The sequence below is a fragment of the Ammospiza nelsoni genome, chromosome 3 (genome assembly GCF_027579445.1).
Source record: "Ammospiza nelsoni isolate bAmmNel1 chromosome 3, bAmmNel1.pri, whole genome shotgun sequence".
Lineage (NCBI taxonomy): Eukaryota > Metazoa > Chordata > Aves > Passeriformes > Passerellidae > Ammospiza > Ammospiza nelsoni.
Genome location: NC_080635.1, coordinates 40,937,176 through 40,954,178, shown reverse-complemented (window position 1 = coordinate 40,954,178; position 17,003 = coordinate 40,937,176). Strand labels below are relative to the sequence as shown.

At 46.5% G+C, this 17,003-nt stretch overlaps 1 protein-coding gene across 3 annotated transcripts in view; it reads left to right on the top strand.

Annotated features, from left to right (window-relative positions):
• FRMD1 (FERM domain containing 1) overlaps nt 1-10,948 on the top strand; it is a 41,050-nt gene extending 30,102 nt beyond the window's left edge. For 2 of the 3 annotated variants that reach the window (XM_059469218.1, XM_059469219.1), the window contains exons 7-14: nt 204-359; nt 2,639-2,704; nt 2,913-2,981; nt 3,175-3,349; nt 4,235-4,570; nt 4,711-4,839; nt 5,569-5,648; nt 7,657-10,948. In XM_059469218.1, coding sequence (XP_059325201.1) covers nt 204-359; nt 2,639-2,704; nt 2,913-2,981; nt 3,175-3,349; nt 4,235-4,570; nt 4,711-4,839; nt 5,569-5,648; nt 7,657-7,944 — 1,299 coding nt within the window. In that variant the 3' untranslated portion in view covers nt 7,945-10,948. The remainder of the gene's footprint in view (nt 1-203; nt 360-2,638; nt 2,705-2,912; nt 2,982-3,174; nt 3,350-4,234; nt 4,571-4,710; nt 4,840-5,568; nt 5,649-7,656) is intronic. The other variant, XM_059469220.1, reaches the window with a different exon arrangement.
• Nucleotides 10,949-17,003: the final 6,055 nt, after the last annotated feature.

The window sequence follows — 17,003 nt, the reverse complement described above, 5'->3', positions numbered from 1 at the left end:
TAGGATCTGTTTGGAGACATCAGTGTCATCTGGGCTGCTTTAAATGCTTATCCTTCAGGGAGGCAGAGGCAAACACAGACCAACATCTTGAGGGAATATATGAACCTCCTCCACCTCCAGCCACTGCTTTGCTGTTGATCACAGCTGCCTCTCATGGGGATTGCTGAAGAGTTGCTGACCTGTTTGTTTTCTTTGCGGTTTAGATAATTGCAAAGAGGGGGAGCGACTACATCTTGAGACATGCCCCAGAGATGCACCGGGAACAGCAAGGGCTGAGCGCTAAGGAAGCGGTGCTGAAGTTCATTAAGGAGTCCTGCCTGCTGGAAGATGTGCCCGTCCACTTCTACAGGCTGCAGAAGGTTAAACAAAGAGCTTCTTATTTTGAACTTTTCTCCCATCATTAATTGAGTGCACCATGGCATTTTTCTCCTTCTGTTTGTTTGAGGGACAGTTGCCTCTGATTCAGAGAGGCCAAACAAATCTAAAATGCTCAGCCAAATGAGGGCTGTCCCCACAAACAAATCCGTCACCAATGTACAGATGTAGCTGGAATTTAGTTGTGTTCCTCAGCCAAGAAACTGGCCACAGGAATGGCAAAACTTCATATTTGTTCCTGCCTGTCAGTAGAATTGCACCAGGGAAATCAATGAAGCTGCTTTTTTCCCCATTGTAGTTCATTGAAATTATGACAAGAGGTCAGCCAGCTTTCACACAAATGTCGTGTAACAACTGAAGGTGACACTGAGTCATTCTAACTTTCGTATCCCATTCATTCTCCAACCCTGCCAGAGCGTTTGGTGTTTTTTCAGCTATATGCTTTTCTTGGCAGTTTTGGATTCCTACACTGTTGCTTGTTAGACTCTTTACCCAAACCTGCTTAAACAGAAGATGCTTCATTTTCACATGCTGAGTGCTTAGATCTAGAAATGAGAAGTTTTCTGTTCCACTTAGGTGAGTGAAACCTGCCTATGCAATTAGGAATGGCTTGGGTTTTTTTTCCAAATGGAGATACACTCCTCTGTCAGACTCATAATTAAACTTTTTGGGTTTTTGTGCTCAGTGGCAATTATATCTGAGAAGTATACATGTCCTCTGAACGTATCTAACAGCTCTAGTTACTGAAGAAACATGCATTTTCTAGAGAAAATAAGTTTTGATCAGTAGTCCAGGCTAAGTTGTTTGCAAACCAAAGATGCTTGCCTACCTTTCTTCTGTTCTCTGTTTTTTTATTCTTAATGCTGTTAGTGCTGTTAGTGATGCAGTCATGAGAGAGTTAGTTACACTTGAATGCCATAAGAAGTCCAGCAGGCAGGACATGATACATTTTATATCCAAAAGCATCAAGACTGTGAAATTGCTTGCTCTTAATATTTAAATTCCTTGTTGACTTGGAATTTAGGCACCATGTACTCTTCCATGTGTCATTTGATTCTTAATAGAGTCTTATTCCTGCTGTGTGACACAGTTACCTCATTTTGTGGTGAGAGATGCTCCTCCTTAGGTGATGCTTGGGTCACCGATTGCCTGAGCCAAGTGCAGAGGTGTTGGTGGGTTGGTTGCCCTGAGATTTCAAAAGCAGTCACTTTCATCTTAAGGTGGCTTCTACTGAGGTTGGGAGCTAAGGAAAACACAACACACCCCCTATCTCTCATTCAGACCAATACTGATTTACGAAGCTCTTTGTCCTTAGGAGGCAGAAAATATTTCTTATTATTTCTTAATATTTCTTACTTTGAGCTGAAGACAGGGATGGTACCAGGGATAAAGGGTGGGGTAATGTGATGGCATAAGGCTTGTATCTTGTAAGCCAGATGAGGAGAGACATGAATAAAGATGAGTTGTGACATAAAGTTTGAGCTTTGTGAGCCCATACATTTTTACCTCCAAATTTTCTTTCTCCTTTTCTTCGTAATAAAAAAAAAAAAGCATGCATTCCACTCCCTAACTCTGTTGTGTTAGGAGAGGCTGAAAGAACTAGCTTATGATGTTTTTGGTCTTCAAGCAAAAAAATATGAATAGAGACCAAGTATGTCATACCAAGATGCAGCAGGAGTTAAAAGACAGTATTTCAACCCAGGTAATAAAACTCATGTAAAACCACCTACTCCCAACACCAGGATAGAATGTTAGAATGAAAGTCCTAATAATTGGGCATCGATTAGCTCCCCTCCAGCCAAACGTTACCTAAGATCTAGCAAATCCCTGGATGGGAACAGCAGTGCTGTGGCAAGGAGAGGGAAATGGGTTCCCCTTCTGTTCTGGGCTCTCTGTCACCTGGAGAGCAAGAGTGGTGCATGTTCATGGGGACAGCAGAGACAGCACGTGGTTATAAGAGAAGTTACAAGGTACTTCTGAGAACAGTAATTGTCCATATTCTCAAATCACTAAAGCTACAGGATTCCCTGTCCAGGACAGCTAGGACATATGCTGGTGAAATGCCTGAGCTCCCAGCATGAAGGGATTTTAGGTGTAGGTATTTCAGGGGTCAACAAGGCAAGGTGCACTTTACAAACATAATAAAAACCAAATGAGCTGATGGCATCTGTGTGATGAGGAGTCCTGCTACCTCTCCTGCAGTAGGTGCCAGAACAAGAGCGTGGTCTTTGTAGATTAACCTTTGACTCTTCTGTTCTTTTAGGATAAGAAGGAGGATCGACCGACAGTTATCCTGGGCCTGACCCTGAGAGGAATGCACATCTATCAGGTAACAGACTGCTGTGAAAGCCTTCTGGTGTAGCATTAACTCTGCCCAGTTCCCTGTCCTCCCCCCTCACCGTGGCTCCTCTGCCTCCCCTGCAAACCCCAGGCTCCACATATCTCAAATTCTTGGTTGTTTGCAAATTCTTTGCACATCGCTGATTCCACCCTGTTCCTGCCAGTCCCTGTGTCACTGTGGGTTTGATGTGTTGCAGGAGGTGAATCACGTTCGCCAGCTCCTCTACGACTTTCCCTGGTCACACATTGGGAAGCTGGCCTTCCTGGTGAGTATGAGGGAATGGAGGCCATCTGCCAGTGGCTGCCAGCCTGGATGTGGCAAAACTGTCGGCCTGCCTGTGCTGCTGCGTCACGTCCTGTCACTTGCACGCACGAGACCTGGTAGCTGGTATCTCTGGTAGCTGTGTGGCTGAAAACGTGCTCCTGCTCATCTCTTTGGCATCTCTCCTCTTTGTGCAGGGGAAAAAATTTGAAATCCAGCCAGATGGTTTGCCCTCTGCACGGAAACTGGTTTACTACACGGGTTGCCCCTTCAGGTCACGCCATTTACTGCAGCTACTCAGCAACAGCCACCGGCTCTTTCTGAATATTCAGCCAGTTTTGAAGCAGATCCAAAAACTGGAGGAGGCTGAAGGTATGTTAGTAACACCCTAGTGAGTTTAGTAAGAGGAAGAGTACAGTGTGTTAGTCTCTTCTGTTGTTTCATGGTGCCTACTCTCATCTAATTAATGGTGTTTCTGCCTTATTGGGGAGCCAGTGATAGAAGCAGAGGTGTTAGGTACCTTTCAAGTCCATTCCTAAGAAGTAATTGTGGCTCCCACATTGTTGACTGTGATCAGGAAGAATGTTTGTGTGAGAGCAGTAGAGGGATATCTCCTCTCAAGTGGTTTCTGTCTTTCCCTTCAGTGGGGTTACAGCAGTGGCCTTGAGCAGTGTGGATGCAACCAGTGGCACGTGCCAGTCACTTGTAGAAAGGCTGACTGATCAAGTGCCTGTGGGCAAAAAGCCCTTGGTTGTTTTGTGTCTGTTAGTGTCACATAGATTTCTCAACCACCCTTAGCACATACATGCCATGGGAGCAATAATAAATCATTACTAAATACCAGCCACAGAAATCTTGTTCTTAGCTGACTTCACGTAGTGGTGGGTATTTCAAGAACCAATCAGCGCATCGGATTTAAAGATTGAGCACCAAATTTCACTAAGTAATTCCCTTTTTTTGTTTGCTTTTGTTTTGCTTTATTGTTATTGACCTTCACTCTGAAACCTACTGTTTTCTGTATCATAACTGCCTCTACCTGCCTGTTCTAATTTAGGAGATCCTGGGTTTACTGCGAGTATGAGTAATTCTTTTACAACCACCTGAGCATCCATCTGTTGAGCAAACAAAATACAAAGCTGTCCCTGTATTTGTTCAGTAGCTGCAGCGGTTGTTTCTTAGCTGTTGGCTGATGCCAACAGAACTTCCTGAATATATTTTGTTACCCTTTCTTAAAGTTCTCGCTGGTTTCTCCCTCAGAGAAGAAGCGCTACCGGGAGTCCTACATCAGTGACACTCTGGACATGGATCTGGACCCATGTGACAAGAACTCCCGTGGCAGCGGGAGCAGCGGGGGCAGCCGCAGGGATAACCGCCTGTCGCGCCAGTCCACCGGGAGCCACGGCAGCTCCCACACCTCGGGCATCGAGGCTGACTCCCGGCACCGCGTGTCCGTGGAGATGTCGGTGGATGAGCCCTTCGGCATTGACCGCGTGCACAGGAAAGAGCAATCCTGCAGCTCAACCATCAGCTACGGGAGCTCTGGCATTGACAGTGGCAGCAAAGGGCGGGCTGAGGATGACGCGCAGGATGATGGTAAAGAATTTGGACGTGTGGAGCAACTTCTAAGCCAACTTTTGTCTTCTCCTGCAGGAGAGCAGGGAGTAAGAGACTGTACAGCAGCTTGGAGCACAAGTGTAATGCTAACCATTCTCCTGCTGCTCTCTTCCTCCTAGAGCTTGAGCTGGCAGTAGATGAGCCAGAGGAAATGCCTGTAGATGAGCCTTTAGAGGGAGACCAGTTAGAGGAGGCCACTGTGGGAGAATCTGTTGAATCCCTGCCTCTAGATGCTGCTAGCTGCCAAGGTGAGATGGCTTTCTGCTGCTGCTCAATGCTGTTCTTTAAGGCTCTAGCAACAGGCATGATCTGAGGGATCTACAAGAATTCCAATCTCCTTCTAAACAGCTGCCAGTGCTACTTACTGCCCTACTGCAACAGGATTTGCAGGCAGCTCATCTAGAATTTACAGGCCATCCTTTTGTATTGTATGTACAGTGCTGCTCTCCTCTGTGCTCCTCAAAGTCTCCCATCTCTAAATGTGCCAAGCTTATATGCAGTTAATGACAAAAAGATAACTGAGGTAAACTTTATGTAGGGAAGGAATATGCTTTAATATCTTGTATGCCACAAAACAGCCAAGGGGCTCAACCACAGAATAACGGGATGGTCACAGGAATTCTTAAGTAAAGTTTTGTGGCTTGTGATACAGGGGATGCTAGGCAACAGGGTTATGCAGGAGCTGTCTGGCCTTAATATATACAGCCTTTATAGGAAAGCAAGAAGGGTAAAAAAATGGGACAAGTTGGCAAGAAACTGTTTACTTGAAAGTTTTCAAATGTTGATCTTCAGGGCCAAAAATGAGTACTTGGGAGCAAAACTCCTGGAGCATTGAGGGGGCTTAATGATGTATATTTGTCTTAAGAGGACACTGTTTGTCACTGTTTGAATGTGGCCTGTGAGAACAACTTCCCTTTTCTATTGCCCACAAAACCTCAAACTTGCAATGCTTTTCACTTCATGCTTCTCCTTTCCAGCTGTAAATCAGGAATCTCTGTCTGTGGTGCAAGTCACACTAATCAAAATGAGAGGCCAAAGTGTGGAATCCCTTCACCAGGTAAGGGAGAGGTTGCTCAGCAGGAAGGTCTGTGTGTGGGCATTGAACCGAGGTCCAGTGTAATGGAGACGGCTGTAAATCAGGACACATGGATTAGTTTGGATTTGACTGATTTTTACATGGTGTAATCAAAACCAGCTGCTGGTCAGCTACTGCTCTCAGGAATAGGATAAGAGCAGCATTTGGGGTCAGAATAGTGTAGAAAGGTTTGGAGCAATCAGCAGGGAGATCATGCAAACCAGTTATTATATCTACCTTAGTCTTCTGGATGAGACATGGAAGATCAACCACATCAAAATTTTTGGTGCAATACAGAGCAAAAACCATCTATGCAGTTTGGATGTGAGTTGCAAACTTGATCATCTTAAAGCCAGAAATAGCTTACATCAGAGCAAAACCAGATGCTTAAGCTCTAGTTGTTATATCATTTGTGTGATTATAGTCTGTGTGTAGGGAAGTCTTTGTTGTCAAGATTTTCTTTTCACCAAACACTTGAGAAAGGGAAACTATATATGGTAAAGTACGTCAGAGAAGAAGATATATTTGGAAGAAGCTCATTAAAATGGCTTTTTAAGACTTCTTTTCAAAGTATTGCTGTACTCACTGGGGTAAAGATGTGGTTTTTGAAAAAACCCAACCAAACAAAACAAAAATCCCAAAAAAGCACCTCTACCCTTTCTTCCCTCTCTTAATCCAAAATTACCTTATCTGCTGAGAGAATTCTAAAACTCTTAGCAAGGTTTTTAGTCACTTCTTAGGACTTGGTTTTTAATTTTCCATGTTTCTTTCTGGACTCAGTCAAAAATGATAAGAAATTTTCATTTATCAGCCAAATAGTCCATAAAGTGCTGTAGGAGATTTGAACAGAAGCTAAAGACCATACAGCTAAGGACCATAGAGTACAAATCATAATGAATTTATTCCTCTATTGGAGTGGAAGACTTAAGAGCTCATGGCTGGAAGTGGGCATCTTGCTTAAAGCTGTAATGTTTTTAGTTACTGCTGTTATCATGTTACACTGTTAAATGATCATGAGACATCTGTTTTATACAGGACTGTTAGGAGTGTCTATATGATTGCAAAGACCTGGCTGCCACTTTATTGTATCACATACTTGGTGGCTCCTTAGAAAACTATCAAAATATTCCTTACAAGGCCATGTAACTAAATCCTGCAGGGTTTCATTAGCATTGACCAGACAGTGCAACAAATTTGTGTTTCTGGGAGTACAGCTGAGCCAGAACAGGATTTCCTCAGGGTAGTTTTTTAATTCCTCTCCCATGGCAGTGAGTGAAATTATACTGGGAGTAAGATTTTGTAGTGCCAACAGAAGTGTCTTGGTTTCAAAATTATATTCTTGAAATTGGCCTTAATATTAGCATTTAACAGGTGATTATTAAAGAGGCAGAACAAGAAAAAAATACAAGTGTTGAAGCTGGAAATACTCTCAAATGGTCAATAACTCCTTCACAGAGGCTTGTGTAGCGAGATGGTGCCTCTGGGAATTACTGCTGATTTGTTGCTACTCTTTATGGAACAGTGCTATGTAGATGAAACTGTTTGTGGCAATTACTGGACACTGTAACCCATTAGTTTGCATGGTTGCCTTCTGAACCTTCCTTTCAGCTCATTAGACTTAATGTGTTCGAGCACTTGGGGTAGTTTTTTGTTAAGGGCACTTCATCCATTTGAGGACAACTGCTTGGGTCTGCCAAGAAGTGTGAGGTCATTCAGGTGTCAGTATCTGTCAAGTGTTTCATCCATTGTACTGGACACTTGAGGACACAGGGCAGACAGATCAGGATCCATCTCAACATAGCATGGCAGCTTAATGCACTTGTAGTTTCTGAATTGTTCACAGCTCCTTGTTTAAGCCAACATCCTTCAGAAGGGTGGTGGGGCTCTTTTGAAAGTGGGGAAGAACAACTCTGAGAAACTTCTGGCATGCCTAGCCAGAATCCTTAGGCTGTGTCTGAGCTCTTTGTTTTTATTCATGCTGAACTGGCAGGTCAGATCGCCCAAAAGCTGGAGCTGCATGGAGCAGCACAGCCAGAGTTTGGATGACATCCGCCTGTACAAGCGCCGGCACCCGTCGCTAAGTGCCACGCTGTCTTCAGACACGTCCCACAGCTACACCTTCGGCTGCAGCCTCGAGGACAAGCTGTCTGTCTACGGCTGCGTCTACTCCACAGCGGACTGCAAAACCAAGTCTGCCCTTTACGGGAAGCGATCCATGAACTGCCTCTCCTTGGATCTTCTGGGAGAGGACCAGCTCCCAGAGGAGTTTGTGGTGTAATGAGATTGGAGCTCTTCCATACCAGGAAACAGCTCATCATGGCAATATATACCTCATTAACACGTGTGATGTCACTCTGGTTCTTGCAGATGGTGAGCAGCTTTGTTATTCAGCTCTGTATCAGTAAGTGGCATCACTTCTGCAGAGCTGGCTACAGGGCAGATCAACTGGAGTGTAGCACTTAACACTGGCATTGGTAGTGTCTATCTGAGCAGAAAGTGGAAGTGGCCTGCACCCTTGGAAGGCACACAATCAACATAAAAACCAAAAAACAGTGGACCAAAACTGACACTGAGCTAGTAAAGCAAACTTTGTCAATATGGATTAATCAGAAATTTAAAGTTTGTCATGTTCCTGCCTTTCTGTTGTGGTCCATGTCTCTTAATTTTAGTGTACAGATAGTTTGTCTTCAGTTTGTGCTGCTGCAACATTACCAACAGCTGTCAGGCCAGGATATACTCTAAGCACATTTGGAGGACTGTGTATGGAAGTGTCTGGCCTGTTTCAGTTGTAATGAACACAAGTTGCTTATTCACTGCCCTGGGAACAAGACCTGCTCTGCCAGGAGTTTCTTCTTCTTTTGTTGTTGTTATTTTGTTGTAAGCATCCAGCCAAATACAATGTGTGGTCTTTTTTTTTTTTTTTTTAATGGCAACAAATGGAGCTGACTGTCAGCTGTCTACCACTGCTGTGATGCAGACTGGCATTATATCCTTGGGGAGATAGGGAGGAGATAAAGCAAATGACTTGGCTGCTTCTGAGAGTATAGAGGGCAAGAGCATTAATTGACAGGCTTTGGAAGAGAGGAGTGTGACTGGAGAATTTGTCCAGGCATGATCACCCCTTACATTGATTCATACTTTAATGCTGTTCTTTTATTTGTTTTTAATAAATCTGTTCCTTAGATTTTTTTTTCCCTTCTGCTTAGGAGGCAAGTAAAATTGGAGAAAGGCACTTTGCAAGGACAGACAGTGACTGTGTCCTACTTAGTCATGGATAGGTCATGCAAATATGTGTGTGTGGTGCTGCAGGGCTGATGGTGGTGCAGGTGTAGGGTGTTTGCGTGCCAGACCAAGGGTACTTGTTTTGGTGATCTTGAGAGTGGTGGATCTGGCTGTACTGGCTCTCACAAGGGAAATAATCATAATTATGCTGTTTCATTCAAGCATTTGGTGTGGAAAACATCCTGCTACCTTGTTACATGCAAATGAATATGTGTTTGGTTTCCTCCCTTCATCAATTGCCAGCATTGGGAAGCTTGTACTTGAAGGCCCAGCTTTGTGCCCAGCTTTGGACAGCCATCTAGGTGTGTTCTGGCAAACTAGAAGGGAAGGAATACTGTTCTGCTGGCTGGGGAAGTGTGTGTTGTGCAATGTTGGTCATCAAAAGCTGAAGATAGCCTTATTCAGAAAAGAAAGGAAGCCAGCCTATGACAAGGAAGGTTTGAGCTGCTGTGTTGATGGTGGGCATGCAAGCTCAGTAGTTGTCTGGTAAATTGCATTCCCATAAGTCATTAAATAGCAAATCCTTGAAGTCCATCATCTTGCTACTTGTGTGTGAATGCCATGTAGAGGCAGGCCATGCAAGTGCATCTGCACTCACTGAAGTGGGACCAGCTGCTCTACATCCTCTGAGATGAATCCAGCACCAAACCCAGGCTGTGTGTACTGTAGCCACGACTTAATTGACTGTGCCCTCTTTGATCACACTGTTTTTCCTTGTTGTAATGAACAATTAGGAGCTGTGTGTTCACTGCAGCCTCTTTTCCTTTGTTCCAAGCAAAGCCAAAATGCCTTTGCAAAGTACTTGAGGTATGTTTACTGCATCCAAAAAAAATTCTTCTAAATGGATCTGAATGGGTAAAGGAAATCTAGTTGGCTGCTCTTGAACAGTCCAGCCAAGCCTCCCTCTGTCAGTCACTCCCTGTTACCTGGGTCCTGTTTGGCCATAAGCCACAGGGCATGGGCATGGCCAGGATCTAGGAGGCCAGTGGCTGTACAGCAGGCAGCAGCCTTGCAGCAATGCAGGAGCCTTGCTCTTGCAGCTACCACAGAGCTGGAGGGATGGCTCTTACTGCAGCAGTGCCTGTCCATGCAAAACATGAGGGAGGTCTGGAGTGAGGGCCCCACTAACCTGTTGCTCTCCCACCCATGTAGATGTAAAGTTACTTGTGGTTCTGGGAATGGTTGTTAACAGGAAAAAAGGTCAAAATTCAGTGGGTATAGTCGTTTGGAAAAGGGTCATAAAATGTGTGTGCAGCATGTGCACACTTCTCTCAATCACATCCTTATCTGCTGCAGCCTAACCACATCACAGAAGTGTTTATTGCCACCAGGCAGCTCACTGTGCTGGTTTTGCAGTTAGCAGGCATCCAAAGGATTTGGTGAAGCACTGCAATCCTGTAATCCTGCTGCTGCTGGTTACAAAATGCACCAATGCCTGAAAACAGCGTAACTGACTCTTGCATGAGCATCCACTGCCTTGTACATTCCTGAGGAGTTCTTGTATTTATTCATGGCTGGTAGGGAAGGCAAACTCTGCAGGTCTGACTGTCTTCTCTCTGTGGTCTGTGCACCTCCCTCCAGTACTGTAAGTGACATATGCATATGAAGGGGAGACCAGACACTTTGTGTATAGACTGAGAATGAATCCGTATCTTATGAGCACTGTGAATATCTATTATGCAACTTTTGTATTCATATTAAAAAAAAAAAAAACAAAACACACCTGTTTCTGCTAGTAATACATTTATTTTTTGTTTGGATTTAGAAGATCTCATATTTTTGGGTTTGATAGTTTGGTAGATGTTAGTGTGTAAGCATTTATCAGCTGATGTTAGAAACTAGCTGCCAATATTTGTACATATTTGTAAAATACTCGTGTTATAATCACTCTATTTTAATGGTAAAAGTTTCTCCTTTCCATGAAAGGATTTTCTTGTTTAAAATAAAACATAAATAATTATATATACACCTGTAATAAAGAATGGATAGAAAAAAGGTAACTGTGTGGCTATTTTTGTGTCCAAGGAAGACTGTTTTTTCCATTTGAGATGGGTTGTGGAAATTAATTTGCTGCCAGACTAATCCATACAAGCTCAGCTTGTGATGACAAACCCAGAGGCATTGCAGTCAACAAGTCCTGTTCCTCCTTGCTATTCTCACTAGCACAGTGCCAGAGGGTCTTTGTCAGGTATTAAGAACACAGCTGAGCAGGTTGGAGTCAGCAGGACACTCAGGGGGGCTGAATCTGACTGAAGAGACAAGTTAAGCTGCTCCTGGTGGTTAGTCAAGAAACCAAGGAGGTACAGAGATCCTGTCAGCATCCTCCAGGGGCTGCATCCAAGGACAGCTGCCAGCCCACAGGATGCAAAGCGCTGCTGAAGAGCACTCCACCAAAGTCACCTAACCTGCTGGCCTGGAGTCTGGCATGGATAAAGGAAAGGTTTCTTTCCTTGGGTCATAAATCTATGAAGGAGTGCTGCAGAGCTATCTGGATGTCTTCTTGAAGAAGCTTGCTCACTGAGAGCCTCTTATAAATGTGGTTTGTTTTTTTTTTTACCTTTTCTCTGGAAAAAAATTACTTTTTATGTACTTTGGTAGGGTAGTATTGCCTCTAATCTTAATATATCCTTTCTTGTACTTCATATTTTTGTCCAGTACTTGCTATGTTTCCAGTACACAAATTTTCAAGGACTTTGGAAACTCATCCAGCTTTGGCTTGGGGATCCTGAGAGAGGGTGATTTAATTGCACATGGAGCTTTGTATGGAGATAAAACTAAGTAGCAGATCGACATCAGGTCACCCAAATTTGAAGGACATGGTCACTTCTCTTTATTTTGTTGTTTGGCAAGTAATAGCACTCTCTTGCCCTCTAGGGTGGAGTCCTGCTGGCCAAGGAGTCTGTCTCAGAAGGTGGGGCTTCTCGTGGTACCAGCAAATCCTGTGTGGGTTCAGTCAAGTGCTGCAGTGTGAGATGGGGACAATGTGGTTACTGCACTGCATCTGTTTGGAGGCATGCCACCTGTGGGAGCTGCATGGAGGTAAGGCCTGAAGGTGTGTGCTAAAGCTGATGGGTAAAACAAGCCAGGTGTTGTGGGTGAGCGGAGAGCAGTTCTTCAATGGATTTCTTGGCACCAAATTCTGAGTCACTGGAGGCTGATACTGGATTTTAAAAGTCTGAACATTTTTGAGCAAGAACTGGTCCTAAAGCCTCTCATTGTAAAGCTGTAGCTCCTTGTTCCTCGGCAAGGTGCTTCCTCTGTCTGGGTCGGGTGGCTCCTAGTTACTTTGCCCAGGCTTCTCGTGGCAGCTCTCTTCCCTCATCCCCACCCTCGTCTGCTCTGCCTCCACCTCGGAGCCTCCGCTATGACGCCTCCCCTTTCTTAGAGCGTATTCCTGGGCTCGTGGTGCCCAAGGCCTGGCTCCTGCCTTCATGTCTCTCCTGGACGCCCACCAGCTGTGGCTTGAGGAGGAGGAAGGGACCCATCGTGTCCTCTGGCCCGGCCCGTGGCGGCAGCGACACGCCATCCATGGCGCATCAAGAGCCAGCGCGGCGGCCGCCGGGTTGGGGTGTGCGGCAGGGCCGGAGTGTGAGGCAGGGCCGGGCCGGGGTGTGCGGCAGGGCCGGGGTGAGAGGCAGGGCCGGGCTGTGAGGCAGGGCCGGGCTGTGAGGCAGGGCCGGGCTGTGAGGCAGGGCCGGGCTGTGAGGCAGGGCCGGGCTGTGAGGCAGGGCCGGGCTGTGAGGCAGGGCCGGGCCGGGCCGCGCGGGGGCGCCCAAGGAGCGCGGCGGCCTCAGGGCCGGGCCGGGGCCGGGGGCTCCGGGCAAGTGGTGCCGATTCCCCTCGGGCAGCTTCTGTCAGCATTCTGCGGGGTCCAGGCTGACCGTCTTCCCCGGGACAGTGCAGCCCAGGGTGATCGGTACTTGAGTGAGCAGAGCCCAAAGTCAGCGGTGGCCATTCCTCACTGAATGCCGCACAAAAAGCCTGTGGAGCGGTTCCAGGTTTCGGGGGTCCAGCTCCTGCAAGGAGGGATGTGTACCCGAACTGCACTGGAGAGAAAGCTGATGCCCTTTCGCCTCTGGTCACCCTTAGCCGGGCATAATTTAGCCGTGAAACGCTGATACAAGTTGAGAACCTTCCCTCCCTCTGTCAAGTTGGTTTAAAAAAGGCAGACGTGTTTAATGGGATGAGAAGTCCCAGGGGCCCAGGAGCTGCACGCTGAGATGCTGTAGCTGGGACAGCATGGAGGTGTGTGTGTGCTGAGCCAGCTCTGCGCCTTCTGTGTCACACATGGTCCCTGAATCATGCTTCTGCATAAGTCTTACAGCTTGTAAGAAGGAAAACAAGGAAAGCTTTGCATCATACCTGGCTGATGGGAAAATTTGGCAATAGGAGTGCTTAAGGGGCCCATGCCAGAAGGGCAATAGAGAGCCTTGAGTACAGGTATGTTTTGGAACATCCAGATCCAAGCCCACACTTACACAATGCCTTGAGACTGGAGTGGGGACAGCTCCCCTGGAGCAGCTGTGCCCCCAGCCTGTCCCAGCCCAGCCTGGCTGGCATTCAGCTATAGCCACATCCTGCAGTGGGATGAGCAGCAGGGTTTGCTGTGGGAGCAGCTGGGTATGACTTTGCTTAACACATGCTCTGCAAATAACAGAGAGGGTACAAACCATTGCTTTTCAGTCTGCTTCAGCACAAACTCACTTGAGCTCCAAAATTTTCAGCATTACTACTGAAAAACATAAGGCAGCTTAGGCAAACTTAGGGAGAGCTCCTCTGCCATAACATCAACTTTAACTTGTTTTCAGGAAAAAGAGGCAGATAGGAGCTCTTACAGACTTCTTTTTCCCAAGGACACAGCTAAGCTTTTGGACAACCCAGTATCTTTAAGTTTAACAAACTTTAGAGACTCCTCAAAGCTGCTGCCTCAGACTGCTAGTGCCACCACTCTGGCCCTGCTTCATCGAGGCCATCTTTAACTCAGAGCTGCCTCTCTGACTCTAAGCAGGTGCCTACAAAGCTCCAAGTACAATTTCTTCCCATTTCAGGATGAATGGTTAAAACAGAGATTCCCCACAAGGCATGGTGACAGCAGGGACAATGAAGAGGTGACATCCCAGGTGTGGAGGAGCATGAAGTGGTTTCTGGCATTTCTAAGCCACTCCTACACCTGACAGCAGGGACCACAGAGTTCCTAGTGGCTCAGGCATTTAACTTGCTGCAGCTGGTAGCAGGTCCAGGAGGAGGGTGCTCCAGAGGAAGGCAGTCAAGGCACAGGAAATCAGCTGTCTTTCTGAGGCAAACAGCCAAGTAAGAGAGAAGGGCTCAGCAGAAGCTCTGGGAGAAGTGACCAGAAGGCTCCATAGTTGTGGTCCTGTGGATGAGCTGCCCAGGAGAGAAGTAAGGAGAGACTTGCTGGGGTAATGGGGTAGGGCTTGTTTGCTTCCTAGTCTTTTCCAAATGTTGTTCACTCTCAGAGCCATATTAGTTGCTGGGATGTGTCCTGCAAACTGTTTCTACCTTCCTCCTATCTGGTGTTTCCTAATGGTGAAACTGCTGACTCTTCCCTGGGATGTGGTGGTGTAAGGAATAACTTGCAAGGACTACAGGCAGCAATGGCATGGGTGAGGGCAGCAGTAAGTTGGCAGGACCTTGATAGGCCTTCTGTGCTCACTGCATCATTAGGCCAGGGCCTGTTTTACTCCTGATTGCCCTTTTGTGGCTCTTGTGTTTCCTGGAGCTTGGGATTCTCGTGTGAGAGCAGCTCTGCAGTCCTGGTCTTTTGGGCTGCAGAGGACCTTGGCCTCAAACATGTCAATTGTCCAACAGTGTCCTCTCTCAGGGCACTTGTGCTGTGATTGCTGAGCAAACTGGGAGCAGCCCTGTCTGGATGTGGGCCACAAAGGCCTGGCAGCATGAGCAGCTGGGTGAAGAGGACAGCAGGATGTAGCAGTGGGACACCTGCAGGGACTGACCTGGTGGCAGTGCCGCTTGGTGAGAGTGGGTGGGAGACACTGGAGCCCTTCTTTAGGGGGCTCTCAGACCTGCTCTGTCGAAAGCAGGTGCCTAAGCTGAGACTCTGGCCAGGATCTGGCAAAATCTCAGCAATGAGGATGGGACCTCAGCTGCGTGGTGCTAAGTGCCAATGAAATCTGATCTGCCAGGGTTGTTTTCGGGACTTCAGTGAGTCAACATTTGTATGAGTCAGTGTCACAGCATCTCCACTATCTTGTGCCTGCCATTACTTTATCAGAGCTCCTTCAGGACTCTGTGGCATTTTCCATGTTTCCTTTTCACTCCTTTTGGGAAGTACACGGTGTCCAAAACTCCCTGGCCTTTTTGAGGCTGGAACTTTTACTTTCTTGTCTCTATGGTGAGGTTGCCTTGCCTTCAAGCTTCCCATCACTGCACCACCATGTAACTGTAACATTGTGTGGCCCAGAGCACACCTGGCTACAGGACTCCTGTGTGCTGTCCTTGCCTGGCCTTGTAGTGTGTAACCTTCTCTGGCTCTCCCAGAGCATTTGGGGGCGTTGGGATCCTCTGTGCTTGGCTGGTCTCTCCAAAACCATGTCCTGGGCAAAGGCAGTTGTTCCTGCCTTGTGCAGTACCAGACTTGCCTGCAAACAGGCAGAGGCATCCTCAGTGGCACTGCCCCTTCCTGGCTCAGCAGGGATGTTCTGCAGAGGGACCACCTCACCATGCCATGGCAGTTCAGGGCTCTCTTCAGGAGAGACACAGGAGGAGTACTCACGTCCGGTATGAGGAGGTGGATGGAGAAATATGAGTGGAGAGAGCAGCTGCTCTGTTGGCCTGAATATGGCTTGAGGTAATACCTGTAGTTACTTCTAAGCTCATACAAGGTCCACAACCAGACTGGGTGCAGTCCTGGTGATGTGAGGATCAGGAGCAGTACCTGTGTTGCACTTCCCTGCTGTGGAACTTGGGAAGATTTCTTTACCAGGATCCTTCCAGGGACTGTGCAGGTAGCTTGCTTATTGTCCTCTGCTCCATGTGCCCATGCAACTGCACATTTTAACAATTTTGTTATTCACCAGTTCTTCTGCCTTTTGTCTGTATGCCACAGGACCTGAGCTCATGACATGCAGCTGGGCCTGCAAAGGTTTTTTTGCCCTTCAGAATGCTCCCATTTCTGAAATGTGTGTTTTCCCTGAAGCTTGTATAATTTAAAACAACAGCTCAGAGACAGTGGTGGGCAAAGTCTCTGTGTATGTGTGCGTGCTCACAAGGAGGTGGAGGAGGCTCATGCTACAAAAAACCCAGACATCTGAAGTGAGGGAGGAGCTATCATCTTCTGTCTCTTGGATCTTCAAAGCTTCTGGTGTGGCTTCCAAAACTTTTTATAGTAGTGGGGTGGGGCTCTTTTGTTGGTGGTGCCTTTGGTTTATTTGTTTTGTCTTGTTTTATGTAGAAGAGGGACAGAAGTCATTAGTAAAGTCCAGAGGAAAATGAAAAGGAAAAGCACTCCTGGTGGTGCTTTTAAGTGAACACTGAGCACTGACTCATCCCAGGCAGGATAGCAGTTTCATGTAACAGAAAGAGTAAGAGGGAATACATGACGGAGGAGATACTTGCAAAAATGAAACAAGGAGAACTGGGAGAAGAAGGGGGTGATAATTTGACTTAACTGAGGTTCCCCAGGGAAATGAGCAGAGGTGCAACTTTAGGCCTGAAAATCTGTGGACAAGATGTGCTAATCTCATGAGATATGTGCATGAATTCAAGAAGGCTCAAATTTAATCTTAGATTTCTTAAAAATAAACAAAATAAAAAGGGGAAGATGCATTGCAAGACAAAACTTGATTTGATAAAAGTGGGTGTACAAGAGGGTAAAAATAGTTGTGGGCAATGTTTCCTCTCTCTTGTGTCCTTCAGTTATATCCCCCTGTGCCCTCCATTATATGATATGTGGCTGGGGCTATGGTTAATGTCCTTGTTTAACTGCCAAGTTGGTTTTGTGAAAGGCTGTGGAACCTTTGGCATCCCTGCGCTCTGGGCCTGTTTGCTCCTCCATGATCAGATGCTGATGCTTCT